Genomic DNA, 27,728 nt, shown 5'->3' with positions numbered 1-27,728 from the left:
ATTTCTCATATATATTTGGTCTTCATCTACACTTCCTGGCTCACAGCTCCAAAAACCTTGGAACTTCCTGAGAGAAGAGCAATAGGAGCACCATTTGTCATAATATTTGGTCTCTGGTCCTCAGTCCTTGAAATCACTTCAGAGCCATAAAGGTGCAATGATGTCTTGTTATTCATGACAGACTCCTTTCTACCACAACTAGGTCTGTATTAATGAGGTGACTTTTGGAAAGCACCTAAGGATGGGGGCTGGTTGCCAGGGGAACCAACCATGAATAGAGGGTTGGAAATTAGGCCCCACTCCTTGACCTCTTGGGAAGACAGAGCGACTGGAGGTTGAATCACTCACCAATAACTAATGATTCCATCAATCATACCTGTGTAATAACGCCTCAATAAAAACCCAAAAGGAGAGGTTCAGAGGGTTTTCAGAGTTTTCAGTTTGGTGAACACGTAAAGATTTGCGGAGAGTGGCCTGCTCCAAGAGGGCAAGAAACTTCGTATTCTTTCCCCATACCTTGCCCTAGACATCTCTTCCATCTGGCTATTCCTAAGTTACATCCTTTTATAATACACTCATAATCTAGTAAGTAAAATGTTTCTAGAAGTTCTGGGAACTACTCTAGCAAATTCATCAAACCTAGAGGTGTTGTGGGAACATCTTATTTAAAATTGGAAGTACAGGTGGTAACCTGGGGTTGCAACAGATGTCTAAAGCAGGGGATGGGGAGCAGGCTTGTAGGACTTCAGAATTGCTGGTGTCCTGAGAATTGCTTGTGGGTATGGGGAACGCCTCCACACATTGGAATTTGGTGATCAGAGCCACCTTTTACTGTGTGAGGTAACATATTCACCGGTTCTGGGGATTAGGATGTGGACATCTTTGGTGGGCCATTATTCTGTCTACCACAACTCCTCCCTTTTTCTTGGCCACCCACCCTCAAATCAACAACCTGGAAGCTCTACTTCTAACGTACATCCCAAACCAACTATTTCCCAGTAGTTCCTCTGCTACCACCCTAGGGCTGGCCTCATAAACTCTTCCCTGGGCAACTGCGACATCTCTGAACTAGTCTCCTTGCTGCTACTCTTGCCCCTCTGGAGCCCACTGTCTACAATGCAGCCAGAATAATTTTTTTTAAATACAAATCAGAGAGCGTTATTTCTTTAAAATTCATCAGTGGTGGGTTACCTGGGTGGCTCAGTGATTGAGCATCTGCCTTTGGCTCAGGTCGTGATCCTGGGATCCTGGGATCCAGTCCTGCATCGGGCTCCCTGCAGGGAGCCTGCTTCTCCCTCTACCTATGTCTCTGCCTCTCTCTGTGTGTCTCTCATTAATAAATAAATAAAATATTAAAATAAAAATAATAAAATAAAATAAAAACAAAATTCATCAGTGGCCTCCCATTATAACCAGAACAAAACCTTAATAGGCTCTTCATCCTCTGGCCCCTCCTCACTTTTAAAAAATAATGCAGGAGGAAATATGGAATTTTTTCCTCCACAAAATCTTTCTCCCTCCTTCCCCATCAACCTTCCAAGGCTGAGCAAGAGCTCCCAGCAACTCACTGAAGGGGGGCACTTGTGTTTCCACTGTCCTTCCTGGGTCTCTCCAGAGGCAGAAGAAAACAACTTACCACTAATTCTAACCCTAAGCACCCCCTCTCAGTCCATCTTAACTATAAAATTCCTGCTAAAACTATCAGAAAATTAAAAATATGTAAGAAATAAAAATGAAGAAGTAAAGAAAAGAAAGGAAGAAACATAACATAGTGTGATATATTCTTCATATTTCATACATAGCAAGCAGACAAAAGATAATATCTTAGGTTGATGGGTCTAAAAATAGGGCAGAGATAAATTATTCAACGTTAAAAGAACTAAAAATAAAAATTTAGCAGCCTTTGGGGAGTGTTGGGAGAGAGACTTCTCGTCTTCATTTTATTATTTTATGAACCCTGAATTCTTAAATCATGCAAATAGAGCAGAGTAACTACTAATTTTTCACAGATATTTACACTAATTTTATAAGTGAAGGTGTGCATGTTTATATATGCAAATCTGTCATCAGTTTTTCACCTACTGTCATATTCTTTTCCCTCTGATTTCTCAGACTGCTCTTCAGAATTCCCCCACCAGAAACCTCCACCATTTCCTGGTGATAAATCAGGGGGCACTATGATCCCATCAGCAGCATCTCTCTGGAACATTCTTCTTCTTCTTCTTCTTCTTCTTCTTCTTCTTCTTCTTCTTCTTGAGATTTTATTTATTTATTTGACAGAAAGAAAGAGAGGGAAAAAGAGCACAAGAAGGGGTAGCGATAGGCAGAGGAAGAGGGAGAAGCAGGCTCCCTCCTGAGCAGATATCTCAACATGGGGCTTGATCCCAAGACCCTAGCATTCTGACCCAAGTTGAAGGCAGATGCTAACTGACTGAGCCACCCAGGTGCCCCTAGAACATTATTCTTTAGGCTCTTCTCTGACTCTATTTTTCAAAAACTCTTTTCTCCTGGAAACACCTCATACCAACTACTTCTGGAGCCAGCTGCTGTGCCCACTTCCAAATAATGAATCCACATTGGACAACTCACCTTCCAACATGCCAGAATTGCAGAATTCAGAGAAACCCTAGAGATGTCACACGTCCATACACACACACACACACACACACACACACACACACACACACTATTAAAACTAGTAAATGAATTCAGCAAAGTTGCAGGATACAAAATCAACAGGCAAAAATTAGCTCCATTTTTAAACATGAGCAATGCAAAATCCTTTAAGGATATTAAGAAAACAGCTCCATGTACAATAGCATCAAAAAAAAGAATAAATACTTAGGAACAAACTTAACCAAGGAGGTGAAAAATTTGGACACTGAAAACTACAAAGCACTGGGGCACCTGGGTGGCTCAGTCAATTAAGCATCTGTCTTCAGCTCAGGTCATGCTCTCAGGATCCTGGGATCCAGCCCCACATCAGGCTCCCTGCTCAACACGGAGCCTGCTTCTCCCTCTCCCTCTGCCAGCCCTCTGCTTGTGAGCACTCTCTCTCTGTCATATACATAAATAAAATCTTTTTAAAAAAATTTAAAACTACAAAGCACTGATGAAAGAAGTAAATAAAACACAAATAAATAGAAAAACATCCTCTTTTCATGGAATACTCAATATTATCAATATGTCAATGTGACCCAAAGCAATCTACAGATTCAGTGCAATCTCTATCAAACTCCCAATAATGAGCACTGGGTGTTATACTATTGTTGGCAAGTTGAATTTAAATAAAGTATTTTTTTATCCCAATTTTTTTTGCAGAAATTGGAAAATCCATCTTAAAATTCATATGGAATCTCAGAGGACCCTAAATAGCCAAAACAATCTTGAAAAAGAAAAAAGCGAGAGGCCCCATACCTCCTGATTTCAAAACTTACCATCAAGTTACAGTCATCAAAAATAGTGTGGTACTAACATAAAGACAGACATATAGACCAAAGCACTAAAGAGTCCAGAAATAAATACTCACACATATGATCAAACAGTTTTTGACAATGGTGCCAAGACCATTCAATGGGGAAAGGACAGTCTTTCCAGCAAATGGTGATGGGAAAACTAGATATCCACATATAAGAAATGAAGGTTGATCTTTATCTTACTCCATATGCAAAAATTAACTAAAAATGTGTGAAAGGCCTAAATGTAAGAGCTAAAACTATAAAACTCTTAGAAGAAAATATAGGAGAAAAGCTTAATGACATTGAATTTTGCAATGATTTCTTGGATAAAACACCAAAAGCAAATCAACAACAAAATAATCTGAACTTCATTAAAATTAAAAACTTATGTGCATTCAACTATACTATCAACAGAAAGCTCAACTCATGGAATAAGAGAAAATATATCTGATAAGAAATTGATATCCAGAATATATAAATAACTCCTGCAACTCAACAACAACAAAACAAACAACCCAACTAAAAAATGGGCAAAGGACTGAACAGATATTTCTTCAAAGATATAAAATAGCCAATAAGCAAATGAAAAAGTGCTCAACATCATTAATCTTAAGAAAAATGCCAATAAAAACCACTATAAGATACCCCTTTATACCCATTAGATTAAAATGGCTGATGTCAACAAGGAACAAACTAAAAGGAAATAAGTGTTGACACAGATATGAAAAAATTGGAACCTTGCACATTCTGGTAGGACTATAAAACAATGCAGCTGCTGTGGAACATGTTATGGTGATTCCTCAAAAAATTAAAAAATAGAATTACCATAAGCTCCAGCAACTCCTCTTCTTGGTGTAAACCCAAAAGAACTGAAAGCAGGGACTCAAAAAGGTATCTGTACATCCATGTTCATAGCAGCGTCATTCACAATAGCCAAAAGGTAGGACATTCCAAGTACCCATCAACAGATAAAGGGATAAATAAAATGTGGTATATACATACAAAGGAATATTATCCAGCCTTAAGAAAGAAGGAAATTTTGATGTATGGTACATGGGTGAGCCTTGAAGACATTATGTTTAATGAAATAAGCCAGTCACAAAAGAACAAATACTGTATAATATTACTTATATAAGGTACTTGAGATAGTCAAATTCACAGAGGGGGAAAAATAGAATGGTAGTTGCCAGTGGCTAGGGAAAAGGAGAGAGTGGGGAATTAGTATGAAATGAGGACAGAGCTACAGCTGAAGAAGATGAAAAATATGGAGATGGATGGCTGTGTGGGTACACAATAATGTGAATTTACTTAATGCCACAGAAATATACACCTAAAATGGTTAAAATGGTTCCATGTTTTTAGCCATAATTTGTAAGAGAAAGGGAATCAGTATGTGAACTCTTCTTGGTTAAAGGCAGTTAAGGTGCAAAGCCCAAAAGTTTACTTCCTGGTCATAGTATGTTTAGTAATAGCCCAGCATCAAACAGAAACAAAAAACAGAATTGGATTTCTGATATTTCCACCTGTTAAATGTTTCTGGTTGGGAGGTCTATATACTATTCCACTTGTCATGGTTTTATAATTGCTACATTTCATCCCAAAGCCAGAGAATTATCAATCATGGATGAAAGTATTTCTTGGGTTTGGTTTTGTTTGGGGACTTGAAGAGTGGGGAGAAGAAGAAGTATGTAGGTGTTTATCTAATTGGGACATTCCTCAGGGAAATTATCATACAAATCCATGCTATTTATAGTATTTGGCGCCACACCATACCCACCTTGGTAATTAGCTCCACAAGGAAAACAGTTCACTTTACAACCAAATGCCTGATTCTAAGCCTACCTCAGAGAGCCCTGGTTGTTCACAAGGGATTAGGGAAGACTACTCCTCTGTCCCCTCAGACTACAAACATCATGCTGACATGCTACTGCCTCACCCTGGCTTAGAGGATTGTAGCCCTAAGACACCATACCCCGTCTTTGAGTACTTCCTTCTGCATAATAAGTATGCCACTATCATAGGTGGTGACTCAGTCAAGGGCATCTGCAGCCGTAAAACCAGGGAGACCCTGAGCATCACCCTTCCCCACAAATGCCCTCATAGTTACTTCTAAGCCAACCTTCTTTTTTGAGTAAAACAACCCTTTATTCACAAAAGAGCAGTTCATAGCTTGGATTCCCTGTGCCTGCACTTAGTCATTAATGGGTAACATCACAGAGTCCTCCCTTATATGCCGGGCCCTATGCAAACCTAGAAAATTGGAGCTTCAGAGTACCTGGCATGAGCAGATGTGACCCTTGACTCCTCAACCATTCTTCCCCCACTGTGTTACCAATGAGTTAGTAAAGAAAATCAAAGAATACCTGCCATTCTAAACAGCCTAGCACAAATCATATTTGTCCCACAAATAAATGCCTACACTGTATCATTAAGGTGCCAATTTCCCTGCTTTGCACTGAAATAACATCATGTCTGTGTAGGAACACTGGTTATCACATGCTGACAAAAAGTTTAAATTGGGTGTTAGTAAAAAATAGAGGGTAAATGAACCAGTTCTTATTTAATTCAGCTTGCTTCAAGGACCCATTTCTTCAGGCTGCTGACTCCTGTGTTAGAGAACATTTTTTCCAAAAAAGTAAAACTTTTCTAGAATGGCCAAATGTCTAACTTATCATTTGGGAACACCAAACATGAATGCCCTTGGTTCAGTTGACAAGGAAGAAGGAAATCTGATAGACAAAAAAAGAAAGTTAAGGAAGAATAACAAGAGAAAGCAAGCAGGTAAACAAAACACTAAAAAAATGTCAGGATTTTAAACAAGATTATTTATCTGCTGTACTCATTGAGGCGTGGGGGGTGGGGGTTGGAGAGAAAAAACCCAGCTGGTTACAGAAGAAGGCCAGAGTGTGTGTGATTGTATACTATGGTGTAATGAGTTCATAGAGCTTTTTCAAGGAGAGGAAAGTTTTCTAAAAGGGACAGAAACCTCCCTACTCAACCCACAGATGTGGTGTGACTGGAAGTCCAGGTCATTCTGGTCATGCCAACAATTCCCAAGACCTGGAGCAACTGACCTGATTTTTCTGGACTTGGTTTTCTCATCTAGAACACAGAAATAATAATCACTAATAATAAAATCTGCTTCATTGCTGTGAGGAACACATGAAATTATAGATATGAAAGTACCTTGATAAAACTGTTTAGATTCACTACAAAGGCAATATATTATCTTTGCTATTACCAGTGTATTTCAGAATGAGCTGCAAGTTCATTTAATGCATTCTACTTAGCTGAAACAGTAAAGAGCAAGAAGACACATGGTAGATGAGGGACTCCCCTAAGTGTTGATTGATTTATATTATTAATGGAGCCCATCTGCAAAGCTCAAAAATCAATTTATTCATGGCCTTGGAATATTGTTTATGATACGCCTCTAGGTGCACTTAGATTTGACTTCTAAAATTAATCTTTAGCCCCACTGAGGGCAGAAGGAAGTGGTCCAGGAGCATGTGATTATCGTGTTCCCACTAACTACCTAGGGTTAAAAATGTGCTGAGATGATTCCCTCAAGTGAACACGCCATGTAGATAAGAAAGAAGTGAATGTCCTCAACTCTATAGCAACAGATCAAAATTAAAGAGCAATACGGGGCACCTGGGTGGCTCAGTCGGTCAAGCATCAGACTCTTGATTTTGGCTCAGGGTTGTGTGATTGAGCCCCATGTGGGGCTCAGCGCTGGGCATGAAGCCCACTTAAGATTCTCTCTCTCCCTCTGCCTTGCCCGCACCCCCTCCAGCACGCACATGCTCTCTCTCTCTCTAAAAAAATAAATAAATAAACATTTAAAAAGAACAACATAGTCTTTAGTTATAGGGTCCTGTTTATACTTCTGTTCATTGGTTTCTTTGAACTTAACTCTATAATTAGTGTCTATCAGCAGAGGAGATTTGTTTGGATTTCCATCTTTTTCATTTTTAAATAGAGAACATTTAGTGTTGTGAGATCTTGTTAACAAATAAATATCTTTCACAACACAACTGAAAGTAGACCTTGAATTCATTAATTTATACTGTTCCAGATGAGGAAAGTAGTCAGTCTACTCTTTAGCCAGAGGAGGCATCCACATAAAGAAAAAAACTTATTTGGAGCATCAAGCCAATTCACAGGTTTGGCTCTGCCCTGGAATGGGTGCCCTGTGACGGAGCATGCACCTTTCATGCTACTCTATAAAAAGCAAAAACTGTATCCTAATTTGCTATGAATGAACATGATTGTTTTTAACTTCTCATTGTTCTGAATAAACCACGGTAACTGGATCCACCCTTTTTAAAATAGAATCCCTAGCAATCGCTTTGATTAAAATTGTACCAAATTTATATAAATTCTAAACACAAAGCCTCCTTTGTAAAACTACAAAATTCAGATGCCAAGTGGATTTTGAATAAATGAATTATGTGAATGAATGAGTCTTTCATAAGGTTAAAGGGCACCCACGTCACTTGTGAATTGAATACTTTGTGTGAATAAGGCCTTATGACTACGTACATTTTGGAGGGGAATAAAACATTTTTATTCAGAAAAACTTATACTCTAGGAACAATTAATTACTCAGATCTTAAAGATGGAGAAGACACAATCTCCTAAAACAGGAATTTGTCAGTACTTGAACCTGAAACAAAAGCCTGAGAACACATTACTGAGTTTCGGTTGTTGCCACTGAGGACAGGGATTTCCCCTAACTAGCCCTAGAGTCTGGACAGATATGAGTGGAATCATCCAGACAAAACTACCTCCTGCCATGGGCTGACCTTTGGATAAACAGGCCTGGAAAGATGCCAAAGGCCTGCAGAACAGCAAATGTGGACACAGGACACAGAAGAGAGCGCCGGCTCTTCCCCAGAATGCTCTCCTTCACCCCACAAGTAAAATTCACTGAGCTGAAATCCCACTTGATGCACACGGATAAGGGGAGTCCTGGGATGAAGTCAGCCTTCCAAGATTCATCTGCCAGCCCGGGGACTGATGGACTGACAGAGAGACAAGAGGTAATGACAAGAGCACAATGCAGGGAGAGGAGGAGGAACGTATTCAAGGAAGAAACGTCAAGACTTAATAAGTGACTATTCATAGACAGAAGATGAAGTAGAGAAAAGAGTCAAAGATGCCCCCCCACCCCAGGTTCACTGTCAGATGGCTAGAAAGGCGGCTGTGCCACCGAGGAAAATGCGGAAGGCCCATGCGCAGCTCTCCTCCTGGCTGACCCGACTCTCAGACTGGGTGATGCCACACGCCTGGGCAAGTGCAGCGGACAGCTGCACGGCCCTGGGCTCATTCCTGACTGGCTCCAGAGAGTGGGACAGGGGCCCAGTCTGCCAACAGAAGCTGAGGACAAGTGAGACAGATGGACACTAGCAGTTACACAGTCAGCAGGGAGGAGTCCAGCCCTGCAAGACCTCGGATGCTCATCTTGGCGCAGCCCGCTGCAGCGCACAGTGGTCACCTGGAGCAGGGTGCAGTGACCAGCTAGGGTCCCAGCTTCATGGGACAGAAGAGTCAAGGAAACACCTCTGGGAGCCAGGCAGGGAACAGAAACAAAGAAGGCTGGGGGTGCGGCCAGCAAGGGGCGGGGGGGGGGGACTGAAGTCAACAGTGGGTGCTGCCCCCACACCCCGGTAGAGTCACGGTGGCTGGGTTACTCCCAGCCAAGGTGATGGGCCGGGTCTTCCCATTCCTCAAGGGCATCCCCACACTCACCGTCCTCTAGCATATACACTATTGCATCTCAAGCACTTGTCAGCGCCGGGCACCGTTGTGTCCCTGCCGCTGGTGCTGTTCTTGCTGTGCATATGGTCTGTCCCTCCCACGAGGTAAGAGAAGGTGAGTTCCCCGAGGAGCCACAGAACCGACACTCCATCGGCTTCTCGGGCCTTCACCATCTGATACGGAATATCCAAACCCCTAAGCTCTTCGCACTCTGCACAGCCTTGCACACTCGCCGCCACCACTCCCACAGACCTTATTCTCCCTGCCACAGGGGCTTTGCAAAGAATAAGACTGGCTTTAAATCCTGGCTCTGTCTGCCCCTGACTAGCTGTTTGTCCTTTCTGAAAACACTAACTATAAATCTCAACTGCCACATCCATAAACATGTACATTACTGGGTTTCTAGAGGAATTAGTTTATTTATTTTTATTGTTTTGAGTGCGTGAGTGGGTTGGAGGGGCATAGGGAGTGGGAGAGAGAGAGAATCTTAAGCAGGCTCCGCGTTCAGTGCAGAGCCCAATGTGGGGCTCGATCTCACAACCCTGAGATCATGACCTGAGTTGAAACCAAGAGTCAGACACCTAACTGACTGAGCCACCCAGGGGCCCCTAGTGTTTTTTTCTTCTTAATTGACTAAAAATTTAACACTCATTGCCAATTCTTTTAAATTTCCCACCCTTGGCTTTCCCCTTCTCACACTGACCACACAAACCCCCCTATAGCCTCTCAGCAGGCCAGAGCCTTTGCCTGCTGACTCTGTAGACCTCCTTCACCTCCTTCACCCTCCACCCTCTCTCCAACTCCCAAAAACTTACCTCCTAACTGCTCCTCAGGGTCAGCTCAATTGTTTATTCCTCCATGAAGTTTTCTTTGACTTTCCTGGGTACCCACAGATTTTTGTTCTTTCAACTACCAACTGCACTGACATGAAACACACACCACCAATTGCCTTGTTCCTGATGCCCATTCAATTATGAACAAGGGTAGGGACTCCATAATACCCTCCACCACTTTTCCCAGAATCTAGCACAGTGCCTGATCCAAAACAGGCATTCAGTAACTGTTTGCTGAACCAAGCAGAACTAATGTCTAACAGACATAAATCTGATTTATCGGAAACTATATGGGTGGACTCACCTCAGAGAATTGACCCATGGCAATAAAAAGGCTATCACGTGGTCAGCTCTTGATTATCCACATTAATGATTAATAGTGGATGACAGTGTAGGGATGATCTAAGAACCGTTGCTACAGCTATTTTTACTATTTTAGGTAATGTAAACATACAGTGTGATTTCTGCAACACTAAAAACTCAAGATCAAAATCATCTCTCCTACTGATCTGTCACTGTGCCAAAAATTCTCAACAGTAACTTGAGGTTCTTTTGAATGTCAATTTGATTATAACACAAAATTTCACAGAAAGCATGGTACTCTTTCTATCATATGAGTGTTCAATCATCAATTCATTCAACAGCTATTTACTGACAACCCACTATATAAGAGGCATTACAAGCAAAACCATTACAAGCCCAAATTCTATATGCTACGATTTTGTAATGACTGCTTCGGACCACCTGGAAAACCTAGAGAGAATGTTGAGGCCAATATAAAAGTTTGTATTATCATATAACCTTAGAATCACCACCTCTATCAATTCCGAGAAAGGGCCCTGTAACTCTTCCGGCTGCCCCACACCAAGACCAGGGAGCCGCTGGCTTCTGGGTGACCAGGAAACACGAAACCAGCCTTAGTCTGAAGTCAAGTAGGATGCAATAATCATCATGATCTAAATTCATTTAAACATTTCTCTTCTCTCCCTTCAGTCTGGGGTGGTGGGGAGTAGATCTGATGAAGAAAACAAGTTTTGCTTTCTGAACTGAAGCTAGGCATTTTACAGTGTGATAACCCTGGTCACACCCAGAGTCTGGAACATTTAGGTAAGAGCTTGAGCCTAGGATTTCCAATTGGCAATGAGGATGGGATTGTGGGCAATTTGTACCCCCAAACAACGCCAGAGGTTTGGCTTACTAATTTCCCTCCTGGACTTCTCAGTTTCTCAAGAAGGAGCCACTGCTTGCTGTGGTCTGTGGTCTCGTTTTGTGTCCCTGTGTACTGCTCCCGCCAGGTATTGCCTCGAATCCCCACCTGAAATCGTCAGTGCTGTGAAAGGTCACACCCCTCTGCACAGACCAACAAGTAGGACTCAGTCTGAAGGTGGGAAGGTTTCCCAAGAGTCTCCAAACAAGACCTGCAAGGGTGTCTAGTCTGGAGATGATTGGCTATAATTATATGCAAAAGTTCCAGCATTGAGCCAAGCCGAGATAACTAAGGATGGTAGGGCTCTCCCTCTTTCCCATCGGCAGGAACCAGGGATTCCAGCTCTCGGGTCCTGGGAACCAAGGAGAATTCCCCTAGATCAGGGTCTAAAGGAGAGGCAGGCTGCTGGGCCACTACATCAGGGATCAGCACCAGGTGCTGAGCTCTGGGAACCAGCCCTATCTCATGACAACTCTACCACAGGCATCATGGCACCCGGGTGGGCCAACGCTGCCAAGGCAAGCTTCTCGTATGTTGCTGCATTCCTTGCTGCTGTCACAGACTGTCCCCCAACTCCACAGGATACCAGAAGTCCCACCCCTGCCCTGGTGAGCAAAACAAATTCTCAATAAAATCAGGGCCCCCAAGCACATGGTACCAGCTCTTCCCAAGTTCCCAGAGGAGATCAAAACACTACCAGATGCTTGAAAGACCCCTGATCCAATGGTTTAGGCTTCACTTAGCACAGTGGCAAACCAACATGCCTAATCACTAATGCTACGTTCTTGGAGCTTGAGGGCTTTCCCAAATGCACTGGCTAGTATTATACTAGCGGAGGAAGACCCCAAACCCTTGGAAGTTGATTGGGACACCCAGGAAAGGAGGTAGCAGCTTATGAGCGAGGAAAGAGACAACCTCTGTCCCAGGTGTCCCCTGCTACTACCCGTTCATACCAAAACATCCAGTGACAATCAGCATAAATGAAAAACAGACACCTAGCTATATACCATGATACAAATGTAACGTCCTAGAAAAATATCCAAAGGATGGTAGGGCTTCCCCTCCAAAGGGAGGGGAAGAAGGGCACTGATTGGCTCTCACGAGTCTTTGGAATTGGCTTCAAGTTTTTGCTTACACTAGCTAAGATGCACCATTTGGCTAGACTGACTGGTCAAAGACCCCAAAATTCATAATTTGTTTTAAAATCCCAAGATAGGGGCACTGGGTGGCTCAGTTGGTTAAGCATCTGCCTTCAGCTCAGGTCATGATCCCAGGGTTCTGGGATCAAGTCCCTCATTGGGTTCCCTACTCAGAGAGCCCGCTTCTCCCTCTCCCTCTACTGCTCCCCCGGTTTGTGCACTCTCGTTTTCTCTCTCTCTCTCTCTCTCTCTCTCTCTCTCTCAGATAAATAAAATCTTTTTAAAAACCCTCAAGATATTAAGGGCCCATTTTATTAGAGACACTTAAAGGAGCCCCCAGAGTTGTCACCACAGCAAGGACACTCCAAAATGCATCAAGCCACCAGGAGAGGAGACACAAAAGAAATACAAAAGGGGATAGGCCCTGAGGAAGAGGCCACCCGCAACTTCAGAGCCCATAAGGATAAGGGGAAAGACACTCTGTCTCTCCCGGCTTGGATGCTGACGGCCTGGCACTGGGCCCAACAGGCTGTCGCATTATTACTGAGTTTGGGCTCACTGTGAGTGGACAACTAAATAAAGCGCACCTCTTCTTATGTAAAATCGGGATGGTTCGATGGGAATATCATTCTGCTGAGCATTATGCTCCCACAGACCCCCTGACCATTTCCAACCCAGAGGACATGCCTTTGGGGCCGATCTAAGTTCTTCTTCAAGGGCACTCCCCTTAATTATAAGGCCATGCTGTTACAATTCATAGAAATGTTAGACATGGTACAACAACAGACTTTAGACTGCATCAGTGTTGTAGCTAGACATGAAAGAGTGTTCCTGAAGCCCCAATCTTGTTTGCTGGTAAAGATGAATGGAATCCACTGCCCCCTTAGTCAGGAACCCAAAGAAGGGGCCCTTGGGAATTTGGCGGTTTCTGGTTCCCTCTTCAGTTCCCACTGACAAGTGGCCCCTTGCTCCCTCCCTCTGGAGATGACCAAGAAAGGCCTCATTGTATCGGCAATCACGGGGCCCTAAAGACTTAATCTCTCCAGAGATCAAAGACCCCTAATGACTTACTCTCTGGACAGTCCAAAAACAAGGTACAAGCCTTTGCTCAGGCACTGAGGACACTTCGAGGTACTGCCAGCTGCCCCCTGCCCAAACTCCACCAAGGAAAAATGCCATCATCTCTCAGAGCACTCCAGCCCCAGTAGCAGGATCCGGGATCCCACGTTCTCATCTCTGAGAGGGGTTGCCAACGCACCCAGCAGTTCCCTGAACTTATCCCTCCTCTGGTGACTTCTCCAATTATCCATCGTGACACGGATAATAGACAACATTTTACTGCTCTCATTGACACTGGAGCCCACTGGCCACCATGGACTATGCATCTCAGAGTCTACTGTGGACTGAACATGGCTCCTCCTGGCTGCCGTATAGGCTTCTGCACCATACAGCTGCCCTCCACAGCTGCCCACGACATTCCCTTAGAACATCAAATTCTGGTCATTTATTGGCTTTGTTAGAAACAGACGCCTTCGTGGTAATGGAACCCACTCTGTGTACACACCTTACCATTAGGCCATGGACAAGGGACACCGCCCAACAGTGGCTCACACAGCTACAAATGCCTCTCTGCTAAAATGGGAATGGTACTGGGACGCCTGAGTGGCTCAGCGGTTAAGCATCTGCCTTTCACTCAGGGCATGATCCCAGAGTCCTGGGATCAAGTCCCACATCAAGCTTCCTGCATGGAGCCTGCTTCTCTCTCTGCCTATGTCTCTGCCTCTCTCGCTCTCTCTCTCTCTCTCTCACTTTATCTCTCTCTCTGTGTCATGAATAAATAAATAAAATCTTAAAAAAAAAAATGGGAATGGTACCTTCGGGAACAGGCTAAACCTGATGTGACAGGTCTTTCCAAACTGCAGGAGGATGCAGCTTCCCCAGTCCTCAATCCCCTGCCCATGGACCTTGAAGAAGTGGATAGTGTCTTCATTGCCTAAGTCTCTAGCAACCTGGGGGAGACCCCGGAAGAGCTGATGGAATGAGAAGGGGAGTCTGTATATTTCCCTGATGGCAGCACCACTACCACCCCCAGTGGAGCCCCCTGGAGCGCAGCAGCCTACCATCCTGCCACCATGCTTATCAAGCAGCACCATGCTTGTCAAAGATGGCCAGTTGGGTCAGCTCAGCTCACTGAGCTTACAGCAGGACAAATGGCTGTGCAGAGCACCACTGCCCATGACAAGCTTCAGCCCATATTTTTACTGACTCATGGGAGGTTGCTAACAGGATAGAAGGCCAATGGCAGCCAGACAACTTTTCCATTCAAGGCCACCCCATTTGAGCTGCCCCAATGTGAAGTTGGCCAGACACTAGTTACGGTTAAGGTTACCCACCTCTCAACACCCTCAAAGGATACCAGAGACTGTCTTGAACTGAAAGAGGAAGCCCCGGTGCAATTCCAGGTCACCCCCAGTTGAAGCTCTGAGCCACCGATTCTTTACTAAAGACTACTCCAGCTCTACCCACCACCACCAAACTACAGCCCTCCTCTCCCCTACGCACACAAGCATTGATCCATCCTTGGCTCTACCTTTCTGACCTTTCTTAGTCATGACGTGCATGCTCCTTATCCTCTGGCCAAATGGTCCCACATCTCTTCAGGTCATGAGGGAGCTGCTGCCTCAGTGACCTGGGCCCACCACAGGGCATTCTGCTTGTTCTGACTCGCAAATTATGCTCCCAAACCAAACACTGGACACTGTCCTGTCATGCTTCAGTTCTGTGAGGGAACCGCCCTTTTAGCCTCTGGCAGGTTGATTTCATAGGGCCACTTCCTCTGTCAGTGGGCACCAACCACTTCACAATGACATGCATGGATCCTCTTACTGGCCTATTGCTTGCTACACCCTCCAGGAACACCTCTACAGAGCAGGTAATTTCTCTTTTCTAAGTAAATCTGTCCCCATTCGGCCCTGCAGACATCATTGACTCAGATCAAGGACCTCACCTTACCGCCCTTGTATCACAGTGCTGGGCTAGCACTGGGCTCTCCTACAGGGCATCCCGTGGTACCTTCATCTCTCAGGTTGCTCCTTAAGTTACAGGGTAGTAATCGAACTCCTAAATGGACCTTCCGGCTGCCAGGGGCACTTACCACTTTACACCCTAGGCCTCACACCAACTGGGTTCATGCTGCCTGATTGTGATCATAGGGGAATCTGATGCCTTCCCCTTACAGGAAAATATTATCTACCTTTTCCCCAACCATTTTGAGTCCCTTTACAGATTTAAAGTGTTAATCATCTCACCTTTGAATACTCATTGGCAGCCCAACCAGGGACAAATGGTTAGCTATGACCCCCTAGTCATAGTTAGTCCAGACCCATTAGAAAAACACAGACCCACCGTGCTGCTCCTGGAGCACACCTACCTGCTTGATATGCAAATTCTACCTGAAATTCCAATGTATAGTGGCTTTAGTGGATGGCTCATTTCTCCCAACCATACCTCCCCAAAGGAGGTGGAAATAATTGCACCAGGACCCACAAAAGGGATAGTGTGGAGCTCTCTAAAAGGGGAAGAGGTACTCAGGCTGGTTGACACCAGCAACGTCAGAAGATGACTGCATGGCGATACAATTACACCACTTGGACCTACCCCACTCTGGAGGAGGCTCCCAAAGAACTGTTGACCCACAACAGCCCCATAATAAATCTCACTATGGGGCAGTCAGTGGGCAGGCGCACAACTATATACAGATGCTTACTGCTGCTGGCCTTACTCTGTGCCTTGTGTGCCATCTGGGTCACAGGGCTTCTCCTCAACCTAGAGAAGCAACACTAGAAAGTCGCTGGACCATAAAGCACTTGCCCACAACTGCACCCCAGTGGGGGCAGAGAGCAAGAGTTCAAAGTCAGACTTAGAGGGGCTGTACCCCAAAGCCACCTGGTATGGATGCTAGCATAAAGGCCACCAGCCCTGCTTACATGTTCACTGACATCCTGATCTCTCTCTGAGCACTGATCATTACATTACCCCAATTTCAAACCTAATTGGCTGATAGGCTTATGAAGTTCAGACCCGTCTCTAGTAATATAGGGCCAAATGCTAAATTGTTAGGAGCATATAACTAAATTTTCTTTAAACCAAGCTACACAAGTGCCTTAAAGTCTTGCTATTTTTTTAAAAAGATTGACTGATTGACTGAGAGAATGAGAGAAAAAGAGAGAGAGAGCACACGCACAAGTGGGAGGGGTAGAAGGAGAGAAAAAAAACAGACTTCACACTGAGCACAGAGCTTGACACAGGGCTGGATCTCACCACCCTGAGAACACAACCTGAGCCAAAACCGAGTCAGATGCTTAACTGTGTGCACCACCCAGGTGCCCCTCCAACCCTTAGGATTCATGGATGAACAGTACTGCCTAATTATTTTCAAGGTACACCTGAAGGACTCCCAAAATTTACTGAGAATTTGTGATTTGCTGAGTAAATGCCCCCGACAGTTCAAGCAAACCTTAATTTGGGCACCCCAAATCTATGCAACCTTCTTAGACCCCTTGACCCTTCAGTTCCCCTCCTGGGTAACTACCTGAGAGAGCCACCCTTCTCTGAGATGGCTCCTCCACCTGTGACAATGCTGGAGATGACAACGCTCAAACCTACAACCTCATCCCAAACACTGCTCTGCAAGCTTCCATTGTAGTACAGATGAAATCCAGGAAGACACAGCAGCTGATGAGGGCAAGCACTGCCTGGGACTCGGTTGCTGAACCGAATGCCTGTTTATCTAAATTCCCTGCTGATCACCCCCTTGAGTGACGTTTTGCACTTAATTGTGTGTCTGCCCCAGAACCCCTTGCTTATCGCAATGCTCGCTGCTCAAGTGTGAGGTGGCACTCTGGCTGCCAAGTTATTCCCTACTGTGCCTTTGAGCTTTGGAAGGCCAACGTATGTGTCCATCTCACCACCTATGAGGGTCTCTTTAAACACTTCATTCAGATGCTTGCCCTCACCACACCCATTAGACTGGCCCACACTATGCGTCACCCTGGGAGTCCATGAGTTCAATTTCCATTGAGAGGACCTCTTCCTGGCTTCAGATCCTGCCACCACCACAGCATCTCCCTCTACACCCTCTGGAAGAACTACAGTTACAAGGTCACCTCTCTGTAGGGGACCCTTACCCATAGCCACCACGCAGAGCTCCCGTTCAAGCCCTCCAATAGTCTTATTATTTTTATACAATGGACAGAAACCAAAGCTCATTTTGAGGGGCTTCTGGAACTGCTAGGCATGTTACTGGACTCAACACAAGGCTATTTCCCGAGTTAGTGGTCTACCCAGCTGCTTGACTGACTCTGTCCGCATTTGCCCAACAGAAGGCACTTTACTGGTCCCTGAAGCTTATCCCACAGCTCTCTGTGGTGCTCAACTACTCCCACACAGGACCCTTTGCAAGATGGTATGTGGCATGTGGCAGGAGCCCACATGCACCCTTTACATACTCCGTATCTGCCCAGGTATCGACACTACATAGATAAATACTAAGTACACTTTGTCCCTAGGAGCACAATCCCCATGGTCTTAGGCCTCAAGGCCCAGCCATTCAGGGGAAACCTCAACTTAGTTTGGGTTCCTTCATCAAGCACTTGATGTCCACTGTGGGTCCAGTACCCTGAGGCCATGTCACACATACATGGTTCTCCATATGTGCACTTCTCCTTCCCTCAACATCCAACACATTTGTGTCCTTTCTGGCCCCTGGGATATCCTGTCTATGTCAGTGCACTTCAGTGTCCCTGAGACCACCCCTACAAGTCACTGAATTGAACCCTCAACCTGTCTTTCTGCCTCCCTGACATCAAAAGTGTGCAGCGTTCACCCCCATTATGTTGGGCACAGGCCTGGAACCATCCCCCACAGGGGCTGGGCAAGGCGCTGCTGCATTAGGCACCCAAGAGCAAATCATTAAGGCAAACACCACTCTGTCAGCCACCCTGGTGGAATACACTGGACTGCTGCACCAAAGCCTACTCTTAATGTAATAACAACATGATCTGGGCAGCCCCAGTGGCCCAGGGTGTGATCCTGGAGACCCGGGATCAAGTCCCACATCAGGCTCCCTGTGTGGGGCCTGCTTCTCCCTCTGCCTGTGTCTCTGCCTCTCTCTTTCTATGTTTGTCATAAATAAATTTAAAAAAAATTTATAAAGATAAAAAACCATGATCTTTAGCAGAGATGGTTTCAGATAACCATTCAGCTTCAGATTACGTACTGGCTGAGGAAGGAGGTATATGCGCTATAAAGGGCATCACCTGCTGCATGTATATTAATAATTCTGGACAAAGTCAGAGAAACTTAGGAAAGATGGCCCAACAGGTACAAGTGTTTCAAAACCTCACCCAGGCTTGTAACCAAACAACTAGCTTCACCTTATCCAAGGGCTTTATTATCTTGGCTGGATCTCAACAAAAGAAGGGAATGGTTACGGACAGGATTTCAACCTTTCATTTGTCTACTGATATGGCTGACTGGCATTTTTGCTTTTCTCACATGTCTCATGTGCTAGGTGACCAAAACTCTGCCAGTGGCTCTTACTATCCACAATCCTGCCAGTGCCTAGAATTTTCCCTAAGGATTAATACCTAAGCATCATAGAGTCAATTGTGATGAGAACAACAACTTTTTTTGTTGTTTCTGAGTTGCTACCCAGGCATTGTACAGCATAATAACCTTGCTCACACCCAGAGTCTGGACGTTTCTTCAGGAACTTGATTTTAGGATTCCCATGCTAAGTTCCTGTTTTGCTTTTCCCAGAGCACCCTTTAAAATAACCACTCAGGGGGTGCCCAATTAGCTCAGTCAGTGGAGCATATGACTCAATCTAGAGGTTGTGAATTCAAGCCCCCCATTGGGTGTAGAGATTACTTAATAAAAATCATTCATGGCATCTCAGTGGCTCAGTTGGTTGGGCGTCCCACTCTTGGTTTCAGTTCAGGTCATGATGTCAGGGTCAGGAGATCGAGCCCCAAGTTGGCTCTGTGCTCATCAAGAAGTCTGCTTAAGCTTCTCTGTCCCTCTCCCTCTGCCCCCCACACTCACTCTCTCTCTCTCTTTCTAAAATAAATAAATTAATTTTTTGAAATAAATAAATAAACAAACATCTTTAAAATAACCACTTGGGAGTTAAGACCTCAAAAAGCTAGTAACCTTGGCCTCAACCACCTCATAAGCAATAGGTGCTTGCTACTCTGCTCTCTAACTCCTGCTCACCCACAACGTGGGATGGAGGACCGCTCAGGTGCTGGGGGAGCTACCTGCTGACCCCTACGCAGGTGATTTGTACCCCCTCATTCAGCAGGTTATAATGTGCATATTCTTATTTCCATACACAGCTCTGGCTCCCCATCACAGTAGGGAAGGTCACAAAAGACTGAGCTGTGTGCAGGCCAACAAAAAATAAAAGAGATGACTCTCCTCTTTCTTAGATCCCCTGCTAGGCAGAGCGTACCTCTTCCATCCCTTCCCAAGAGGAAGAGAAAAGAATCCTAAAGGAGTAGGATCCAGAGCAAGTAATTTTTGACTAAAGGGAAGTTTCAGGAAAAGGTTTGAGGGGGAGAGAATATACCATCTTAAAATATGCTTCTTTGGCAAAAGGATTATTTTAGGCTGATTATTTCTAAGAAACAGCAGACACAGGAGAAGTTCTGAAAATCGGAGTAGAAGTCCTTCTGTAAGAGTCATTTACATTTTATAAGAAATTTCCATCTGGGGATCCCTGGGTGGCGCAGCGGTTTAGCGCCTGCCTTTGGCCCAGGGCGCGATCCTGGAGACCCGGGATCGAATCCCACGTCGGGCTCCCGGTGCATGGAGCCTGCTTCTCCCTCTGCCTGTGTCTCTGCTTCTCTCTCTCTCACTGTGTGCCTATCATAAATAAATAAAATTTAAAAAAAAAAAAAAAAAGAAATTTCCATCTGTAAGGGTCTCTCTCTCTCTCTCTCTCTCTCTATCTTTCTATCAGGAAGACAATTATTTGAAAAGTCTAGGAACTCTCATCAATAAAGAAGGCAAAGATTTACCTTACCATTGCTTACTGTGCTTTTTCTGACAGCTTCCCACAACTGGATCCCCACCTTCCACCCCAACATCTTTCATCTTTAGCCAGAGATGTTATCTAAAGTAGTGACTTGGGCCATTCTGGAGACATACTCAGTTTTCCTGGGTCTCTCCCATATATATAAGATGTACACATGGTATAAAATTTCCATTTGTTTCCATCCTGTTGAACCGTCTTTTATTAGAGGATGTGACTCAGCCAAGAATTTAGAACAGTAGAAGGAAAATTATTTTTCCTCCCCTACAGGTTCATTGCTTTCTTAGGAAGAGACCTCATAGGATTATCTCAGAATGAATGAATGAATGTGAATGAATAAATCTAAATTATTTCTCTTTTTAAATGTATGGCCCATTTCATTAATATATGCCATTAGTGGTTCATAAAATGCTTCTGTTTAGTAACCATAAATTTCAATTTTTGCTTGTAAAAGTCTCCACACATAAAAAAAGACAAGTGTTGGTAACAAAACAAAACTAAATTTTTCCATTTCATATCCTGATACTTCTACAAGGCGGTAAACTGACTTCCTAGGAAGTAAGAAAAAATTTACAATAATTCATCAGAAAAATAAAACTGGGTCTGTGAAGAAACTTGAATTGGGATAAGCACCAAAACTCAAGGAGCATAATCGTTTAGATCTGAGGTGGCCACAGGTCCCCATCTACTCTGGACCATCTCAGTCTATGCTTATTATCCTAGCAAGATTGTTAAGCATGCTCACAGTCACTCTCAAAAATGGCAGTTTGGACGATAAGTTATACATCACCCTATCTGGAGATAAAAAGGATTTGATCCTAAACAATCTCTGACAAAGAGAACTTCCAGGTTTTCAGGAACACTGGCATTAACGAGGTGTTTTGCACAGTCTGTTTTTACTTACAAATTTTGAAAGAGTTAATAGCATTTTCACTTTTATAGTTGTAAAGTAATAAGGACTGATCAACACTGAATATTTATGAAATAAATACAAAGCCCTGCCTTGCAACCTATATCTGGGAACTTCCCTCTCCACCTCTACCCCCAATCTAAGGATCCATGAGAATGGCACAGTGATTCAGCATTTCTAAGGCATTCATTAAAATGTGCTTGAGTGCAATGAAATCAGGAGAGAAAAAAAGGTACCTAACACACAGATATTAAAATCAAAACCTCTTTTATAAGAGCAAGAATGATGAAATCCTATAGGTTTTCTCTTACTGAAACATTTGTAAAGCAGCTAAAATGACAAGTATCTCTCATCACTATTATTAGGCAAGTCATCCTAAGATACAGCAGAAAACATATGGCACACTTTTTGTCAACTAGTTCAAGAGATGGTTAAAAACAGAAATAAAAGGGGGCAGCCCTGGTGGCTCAGCGGTTTAGTGCCACCTTTGGCCCAGGGCCTGATCCTGAAGACCCGGGATAGAGTCCCACATCAGCCTCCCTGCATAGAGCCTGCTTCTCCCTCTGCCTGTGTCTCTGCCTCTCTCTCTCTCTCTCTCTCTCTCTATGTCTCTCATGCATAAATAAATTAAAAATCTAAAAAAAGAAAACAGAAATAAAAGGGAAATTATAGAACACAAAGGGAAGTTCCAGGGAATCCACAATACAAGACACAGTTTACACCTGTGTAGGACACTTTTTAGAACCTTGCTTATCTCATTTCTGTGTCTCCTGGAGGACAGACCATGTCTTGTTCATCCTTGTACTCCTTATCTCTTATCTCTGAATCCTTAACATACTCCTTTGCCCAGGAGAGATGGGCAACAAATGTTTGTTCAATTAAACTAATACAAAAAGGAGAAAAATGCTCTCAAATATAATTTCTGTGTAAGGATTTTTTTTTCTAAAGTAAGAGTACACCCACCACCACCATGGAGGGTGGAAATGGAGAAGAATCATTCCAACTGTGAGTTTCTGTTCCATAGTAAGAAGCCTACATGAGTGGCAGGAGAAGGTTTAACAAACCTTATTATAAAAATTAAGACATAGAGCAGTCAAACCATGTCCCATCCAACAAAACAACCACATAACATCAGACCAGAAGACAGGCATCGGCCATTGCCTCCAAAATTTGAGTTATAAAAATATTCCACCGAATTTTTTTTAAGTCTCAGCTCCGGAGGGTTTCAGTATTCTTTGAAATAGCTTTAAGGGTGCTCACTTTGGCACAGCACATATACTAAAATTGAAATAGGCTTTAAGGTAGTTTTTGGTTTTGTTTTGTTTTGTTTTGTTTTTATTCCTCCAGCCCCCTATCCAAAGGCACTGGAGTTTGAGAACCTGCCACTCAACCGTAGAAGGTCTCATTAATTAGGAAAGCCATAAAAGGGGTCCCAATGCGTTAATCAAGAGGGCCTTGGATTCTTCTTCCTTGAAGTCACCACCCACTCCTCCTATCAACAAGATAAATGGGCTGACAGGATCCAGGAGTCAACTCATGAAGTTACATAGGAGCAGATGTCACAGGGCTGCGAGAACAGAGTCCTACTCGTCTCAGTCAAAGTGGGTAACAGCCACTTCATAACACTGTAAAACAAAATTAGCTGCTCCAATAATATTCAATACAAAGGAAGCATTTTATCAGCAAACTGACTTGTAAAAAAATAATAAAAATGAAGTGTTCAGGCTTCTTGAAGTTTATATTAGCTATCACCCAAAAGCCTTAAATTTCTAACTCCCTGTTTGTAAAACAGGAATAAATACCATTACCATTTACCTACAGTTTAGAAAACTAATAAAAACAATGATATAAACCACAGATATAGTTCTTAAATTCTAGATGTTAGACAGTGACTACTTTTCTCCATTGAACAGCTATAGTCCGGAGTAAAATACTTGACATACAGACTCTATTCTTTGCTCATGATAAAGAACAGAGGTACTGATGACTGACCCACTGTGTAAATCTGCCTGGCATCCAAAATATTACTAACTCAAATAAAGAACAGTAAGCAAGAAGAAAAGATCCTTCCAACTCTTCGAACATTAAGCCCCTTTATCTTCTATCGAATGCCTTTTCAAAAATCAGTGCCACTTTCTGAACCAACTTGAAAGTAAAGCAACCACTTGCAATGAATGTAGATAAAGTCTTGAAAGACTATGCTGGCCCAAACTGGACCCTATATTATATAAACAGTTTGTTTATAGTCGCCGTAATCTTTTAAAATGTCAAATTGTTTGCCTACTGAAAATACTTCAGACAAAAAGTATTCTTTCCTATTGATCATTGTGAGAAACTTAAAATTAAATTTTAACCCTCAATTTCTGCATGAAGGACGGATAGGGAATCTGCAAATACCCTGTTATAGCCATCTTCTGTGTGCAGCTGGAAAGCAGTTTTCATCACGGGAGGTAGAACACTGCACCCTTATATAAAGCCTCCAAGATAGAAGTCAGGACCAGCAACATGCTCACTTAACTCCTGCTCAGTGCTCAATGCACCTGAGAGACGGATGGGCCACATTTCAGAATTTAAAAAGCCGTAAGAAAATGCCGATTCCACATGAGAGTCAGAGAGAAAAAAAACCCAAACAGCAGTCCTATCTCAGGAGATCTCAGGTTTACTTCCTCCAATTTCTCCTCTATCATAATATTAATTGATTTCCTAATAAAGTGCTGCAGTAAAATTTGTGAGATCAGATTCTGGCAGAAAATCAAAGCAAAGGAAAACTCTTCAAGGCAGCCACCTCTGCATACCCAGACCCACCTTGCCTACCTTGTTGTGTTTTTGCTGGTGTCTTGTCTTTGTGTCAAGAACATGGTAAGGGCTTTCCGAGTCTTGGTTGATGTAGTATATGAGTCTTGAAGGCAGTGTGATTTCTTTCTGCAATGCATTGCTGTAACTGATATTACTGCTATTCTGTTGTGATGTGTTGTCTTCATCTGCCAGGGCTCCCCAATTTTTTTCTGCAGTTTCATTCCAATGCGGAGCTGGGGGTGGGGGAGAGGGGTGCACAAAGATACACAAATACACACATATACCCTATAAATACAAAAGTACTATGTGTGTTCCCATTAATTGCAAAAACAAAGTTTTCTATTCGTAAGCAAGTAAGAAGTAGAGACACAGCAAAGCAAGTTATCGCAACAACGAAATGGCCTGAGTTGGTTAACAGCCCATGAGGCTTATACAATAATGTACTATTTATTATTATTTGTGCTTTACACGAACATTTCTAACCAGTCTCAAATACATACTTCTAAGGATGGGGAGTAGGGGTGGGGGGCGGCATGGACTTGAGGGAAGACATTCAGGGAACATGCTCAGAGGTTCCGACCCTCATGTCCACCCCTTCTCTTGAGTCTGCAGAAGCTCAATGGGACTCTGACTAGGAGTATCCCAGCTGAGAGCTAAGAACGCTCCGAAGAGAACTTGAGTGCTGAATGCATGGACAGGGGCTGTTAATTGATTCATTAAACAAAACAGGCAATTCCTTTTGCTTTAAACTTTTGAGATGAGCAAAAATCCTTTGCCATAGAGGCAGGCAGATGCTGGCAGCTTTCCAATTCCTTTTATTTTTCTGCCAGGGCCAGCTTTCCCTTTCCACTGATTTCCCATCATCTATGTATTGAATATCGTATTATCTTAATTGTTCGTTATCATGACTGGCATTTTGAGAATCACGAACCCAAGGTTTCTACCTCCCGAGTTGCCCTCCCCCATCCTAATTCCAACAGCACCGAATAAACCCAGTAGGCGATTTGAGGAAACAACACGTTACCCCTATTATTATTATTATTATTATTATTATTATTAATTATTATTATTATTACATCCTCCCGCATTCGCATTCAGCCTCTCCACCCAAGAAGCAACTTGCTCCTGTCTGCATTTACCGGCCGCCGGTTTCCCCTCCAAGTTGCAGGGATGGCTGAGGGTCCCCGCATCCACTAAATACCTCCCAGTGGAACCGAGTCGCTGGGATGGGGTTTTTCGTGAATGCAACAGAAATGGACTTCAGAAAGTGAACGGGGGCGCAGGGGGCTCGGGAGCGAGAGCTGAGAGGCAGGCGGGGCGGCCGGGAGAGGCCGAGCCCGGGACGTGTCCGGGGCGCACGGACCCGCGCGCCCTTCGCTCTCCTCCCGGGCCCGGCGGGCAGGCAACGCGAAGGGCACCGGGGCCATACCCACCGCTGGGCGCAGCCGCCCGCCAGGCGCGGGGCCGCGACGAGGTGGCGAGTGGAGGCAGCAGGAGAAGGACGAGGAGCAGGCGGCAGCGCGGCGCGCGGGCGGGCACCGGGCCGGCGGGGCCGCCGCGGGGGCCGCGGGAGGCGCGGGGACGGCTGGAGCCCGCGCGGGGCGGCCGCCGGGAGCTGCTGCCGGGCGGCTTCATGGCTCATAGCTCCCGGGCGCCGCTCGGTGTGGCCGGCGAGAGCGCCGGGGAGGCTGCGGGGAGGCTGCGGGCGGGGCCGATCACGCCGGCGGGGCGCGCATGGTGCGGCCGCGGGCAGGGGCCGGGGCCGGGCAGGGCAGGGCAGGGCAGGGGCCGGGGCTCGGGGCGCGGCACCGCGGCCGGGCGGCTCCCCCTCCCCTGCTCGCCTCTCCGCCCCTCCCGGGCGGCCGCGGAGGAGTCCGGGGGTCCCGGCGGCTCCGCCAACTTGGAGCCGCCCCAGATGCTCCTCCCTCCCTGCGGCGGGCGCGGCCGCTCCAGCAGCTGCGGGGGCTGCCGCCGGGGCCGAGGCTGCTGAGACGGCGCGGGCGAGCGCGCGGCGCGGGGGCGCGGGGCGCGGGGCGCGGGGCGCGGGGGCGCGCGGCGGGGGGGCCCCGCCCTCGAGAGCGCGCCCGCGGGTCCTGATGCTGCCGCCGACGCCGATCCCGACGCTGTGGCTGGTGCCCGGCGCGGGGCGCACTGCGCATGCGTCGCCGCGGAGGCAGGGGGCGGGGGGCGGGGGGCCGCGGAGTGATGCAGCATCCCGGGCGGCCTCGGGGGTGACGGCGGCGCCTTCGGGGGAGCAGAGAGCGCGAAGGCCGGCAGCCGGGGATCGTTAGCCGGAGGGGAGGAAAGAATCGTGACGGGGTCTCAGGCCAGAGACCACGGTTACCGGGAGAAAAGAAGCACCCAGAGAGATGCACCTGCCTCGTCCTCCAGCCCAAATCTTCCAAATTTCCCTTCGTCCTATTCCGACCCCCTCTTTCCCCGGGAGACACCGAGGCCAGGCATTTCCTCCCTAATCCTCTGTTTATTTCCTCTCTCCAAATAAATATAAAGGATTGCGGCCAAGGAGGTAAAAATAGCGCGGCTCCTCCTGCTTGGCGCCCTCCCTCCCCGCGAGGGGAGCGGGGGCTGCAGGCGGGCGCGGGGAGCCCCGGAGCTGGGGGGCTCCACCCCGGCCTCTGGCCCCAGTGCCCAGGCCCCGGGGCTTTGCGGAAAGCCGAAGAAACCAGAAAATGTTGGCTCGACACTTCAGAAAGCATAACTGGGTGTATTGGGGAAGATCTGGGAAATCTGGGAGCAAGAAATGCGAGATTAGAAGCTAAGCGTGTGGCATCTAGTTGGGCAAAGACATCGGTTTTCAACCACGTGGGCGGGCATGCACTGGAGGGGACACATTTGAAATTTTGAGATCTAGTCCTGACTTCTGAAAAGAAAGGGGGAGATTTTTCTCTTGCTGCTCTTTAATTAAAAAAAAAAAAGTAAATGGAGAATCCCTGAGTTAGGTAGGTTAGCAGCCACTAAATCCGACGGCTGGTTTCAAATTAGGGCCTGTGACATATTTCTGTTCCCAAGTTCCCACAATGCAAGCATTCGTTTATTCACCCATCCAATGAGAACAAGTAATAACACCTTTGTCTTACTCCGTTATTTGTATTTAAAATGGAGATTATAACACCTACTGTAGGAGATCCAGAATTCCTCAATTAAAAGGAAAAATAAGAGTATAAAGCACCATAGTGATGACAGGGCTCAGTGATGTTAGCCTTATTCTCTGCCCCAAAGACGTTCAGTACAATTCTTCCCAAAATGTGCCATGTGATTATGTTGGAAACCCTGTGGACTCAAGAGAAAACTTTGCCCCTCCCTTAACTACCTAAAAGAATTTAAATTGGTGGTCTTTCCCAGAATGAGTTATTACCAGGGATAACTTTTTTCTGAGTGACCCTCTGTAGGGCAGTGCAAATATCTAATTACCAATCATCAGCTCTTATTCTTACTGCCCTGTGAATTGCCGTCCTCCCCTCCGAAGCCCCCCAGCACCTATCCCATTCCTTAGCTCAGGAGAGCAG

At 45.3% G+C, this 27,728-nt stretch overlaps 1 protein-coding gene across 3 annotated transcripts in view; it reads right to left on the bottom strand.

Annotated features, from left to right (window-relative positions):
* Positions 1-26,184, bottom strand: part of ADAM23 (ADAM metallopeptidase domain 23) — a 169,339-nt gene extending 143,155 nt beyond the window's left edge. For all 3 annotated transcript variants that reach the window (XM_041737549.1, XM_041737551.1, XM_041737550.1), the window contains exons 1-2: positions 25,635-26,184; positions 24,220-24,434 (exon numbers count right to left, since the gene is read on the bottom strand). In XM_041737549.1, the coding sequence (XP_041593483.1) occupies positions 24,220-24,434; positions 25,635-25,836 (417 nt within the window). In that variant the 5' untranslated portion in view covers positions 25,837-26,184. The remainder of the gene's footprint in view (positions 1-24,219; positions 24,435-25,634) is intronic.
* Positions 26,185-27,728: the final 1,544 nt, after the last annotated feature.

Source organism: Vulpes lagopus, chromosome 22, assembly GCF_018345385.1.
Source record: "Vulpes lagopus strain Blue_001 chromosome 22, ASM1834538v1, whole genome shotgun sequence".
NCBI classification, from domain to species: domain Eukaryota; kingdom Metazoa; phylum Chordata; class Mammalia; order Carnivora; family Canidae; genus Vulpes; species Vulpes lagopus.
This window is presented reverse-complemented; position numbering and strand designations above follow the sequence as displayed.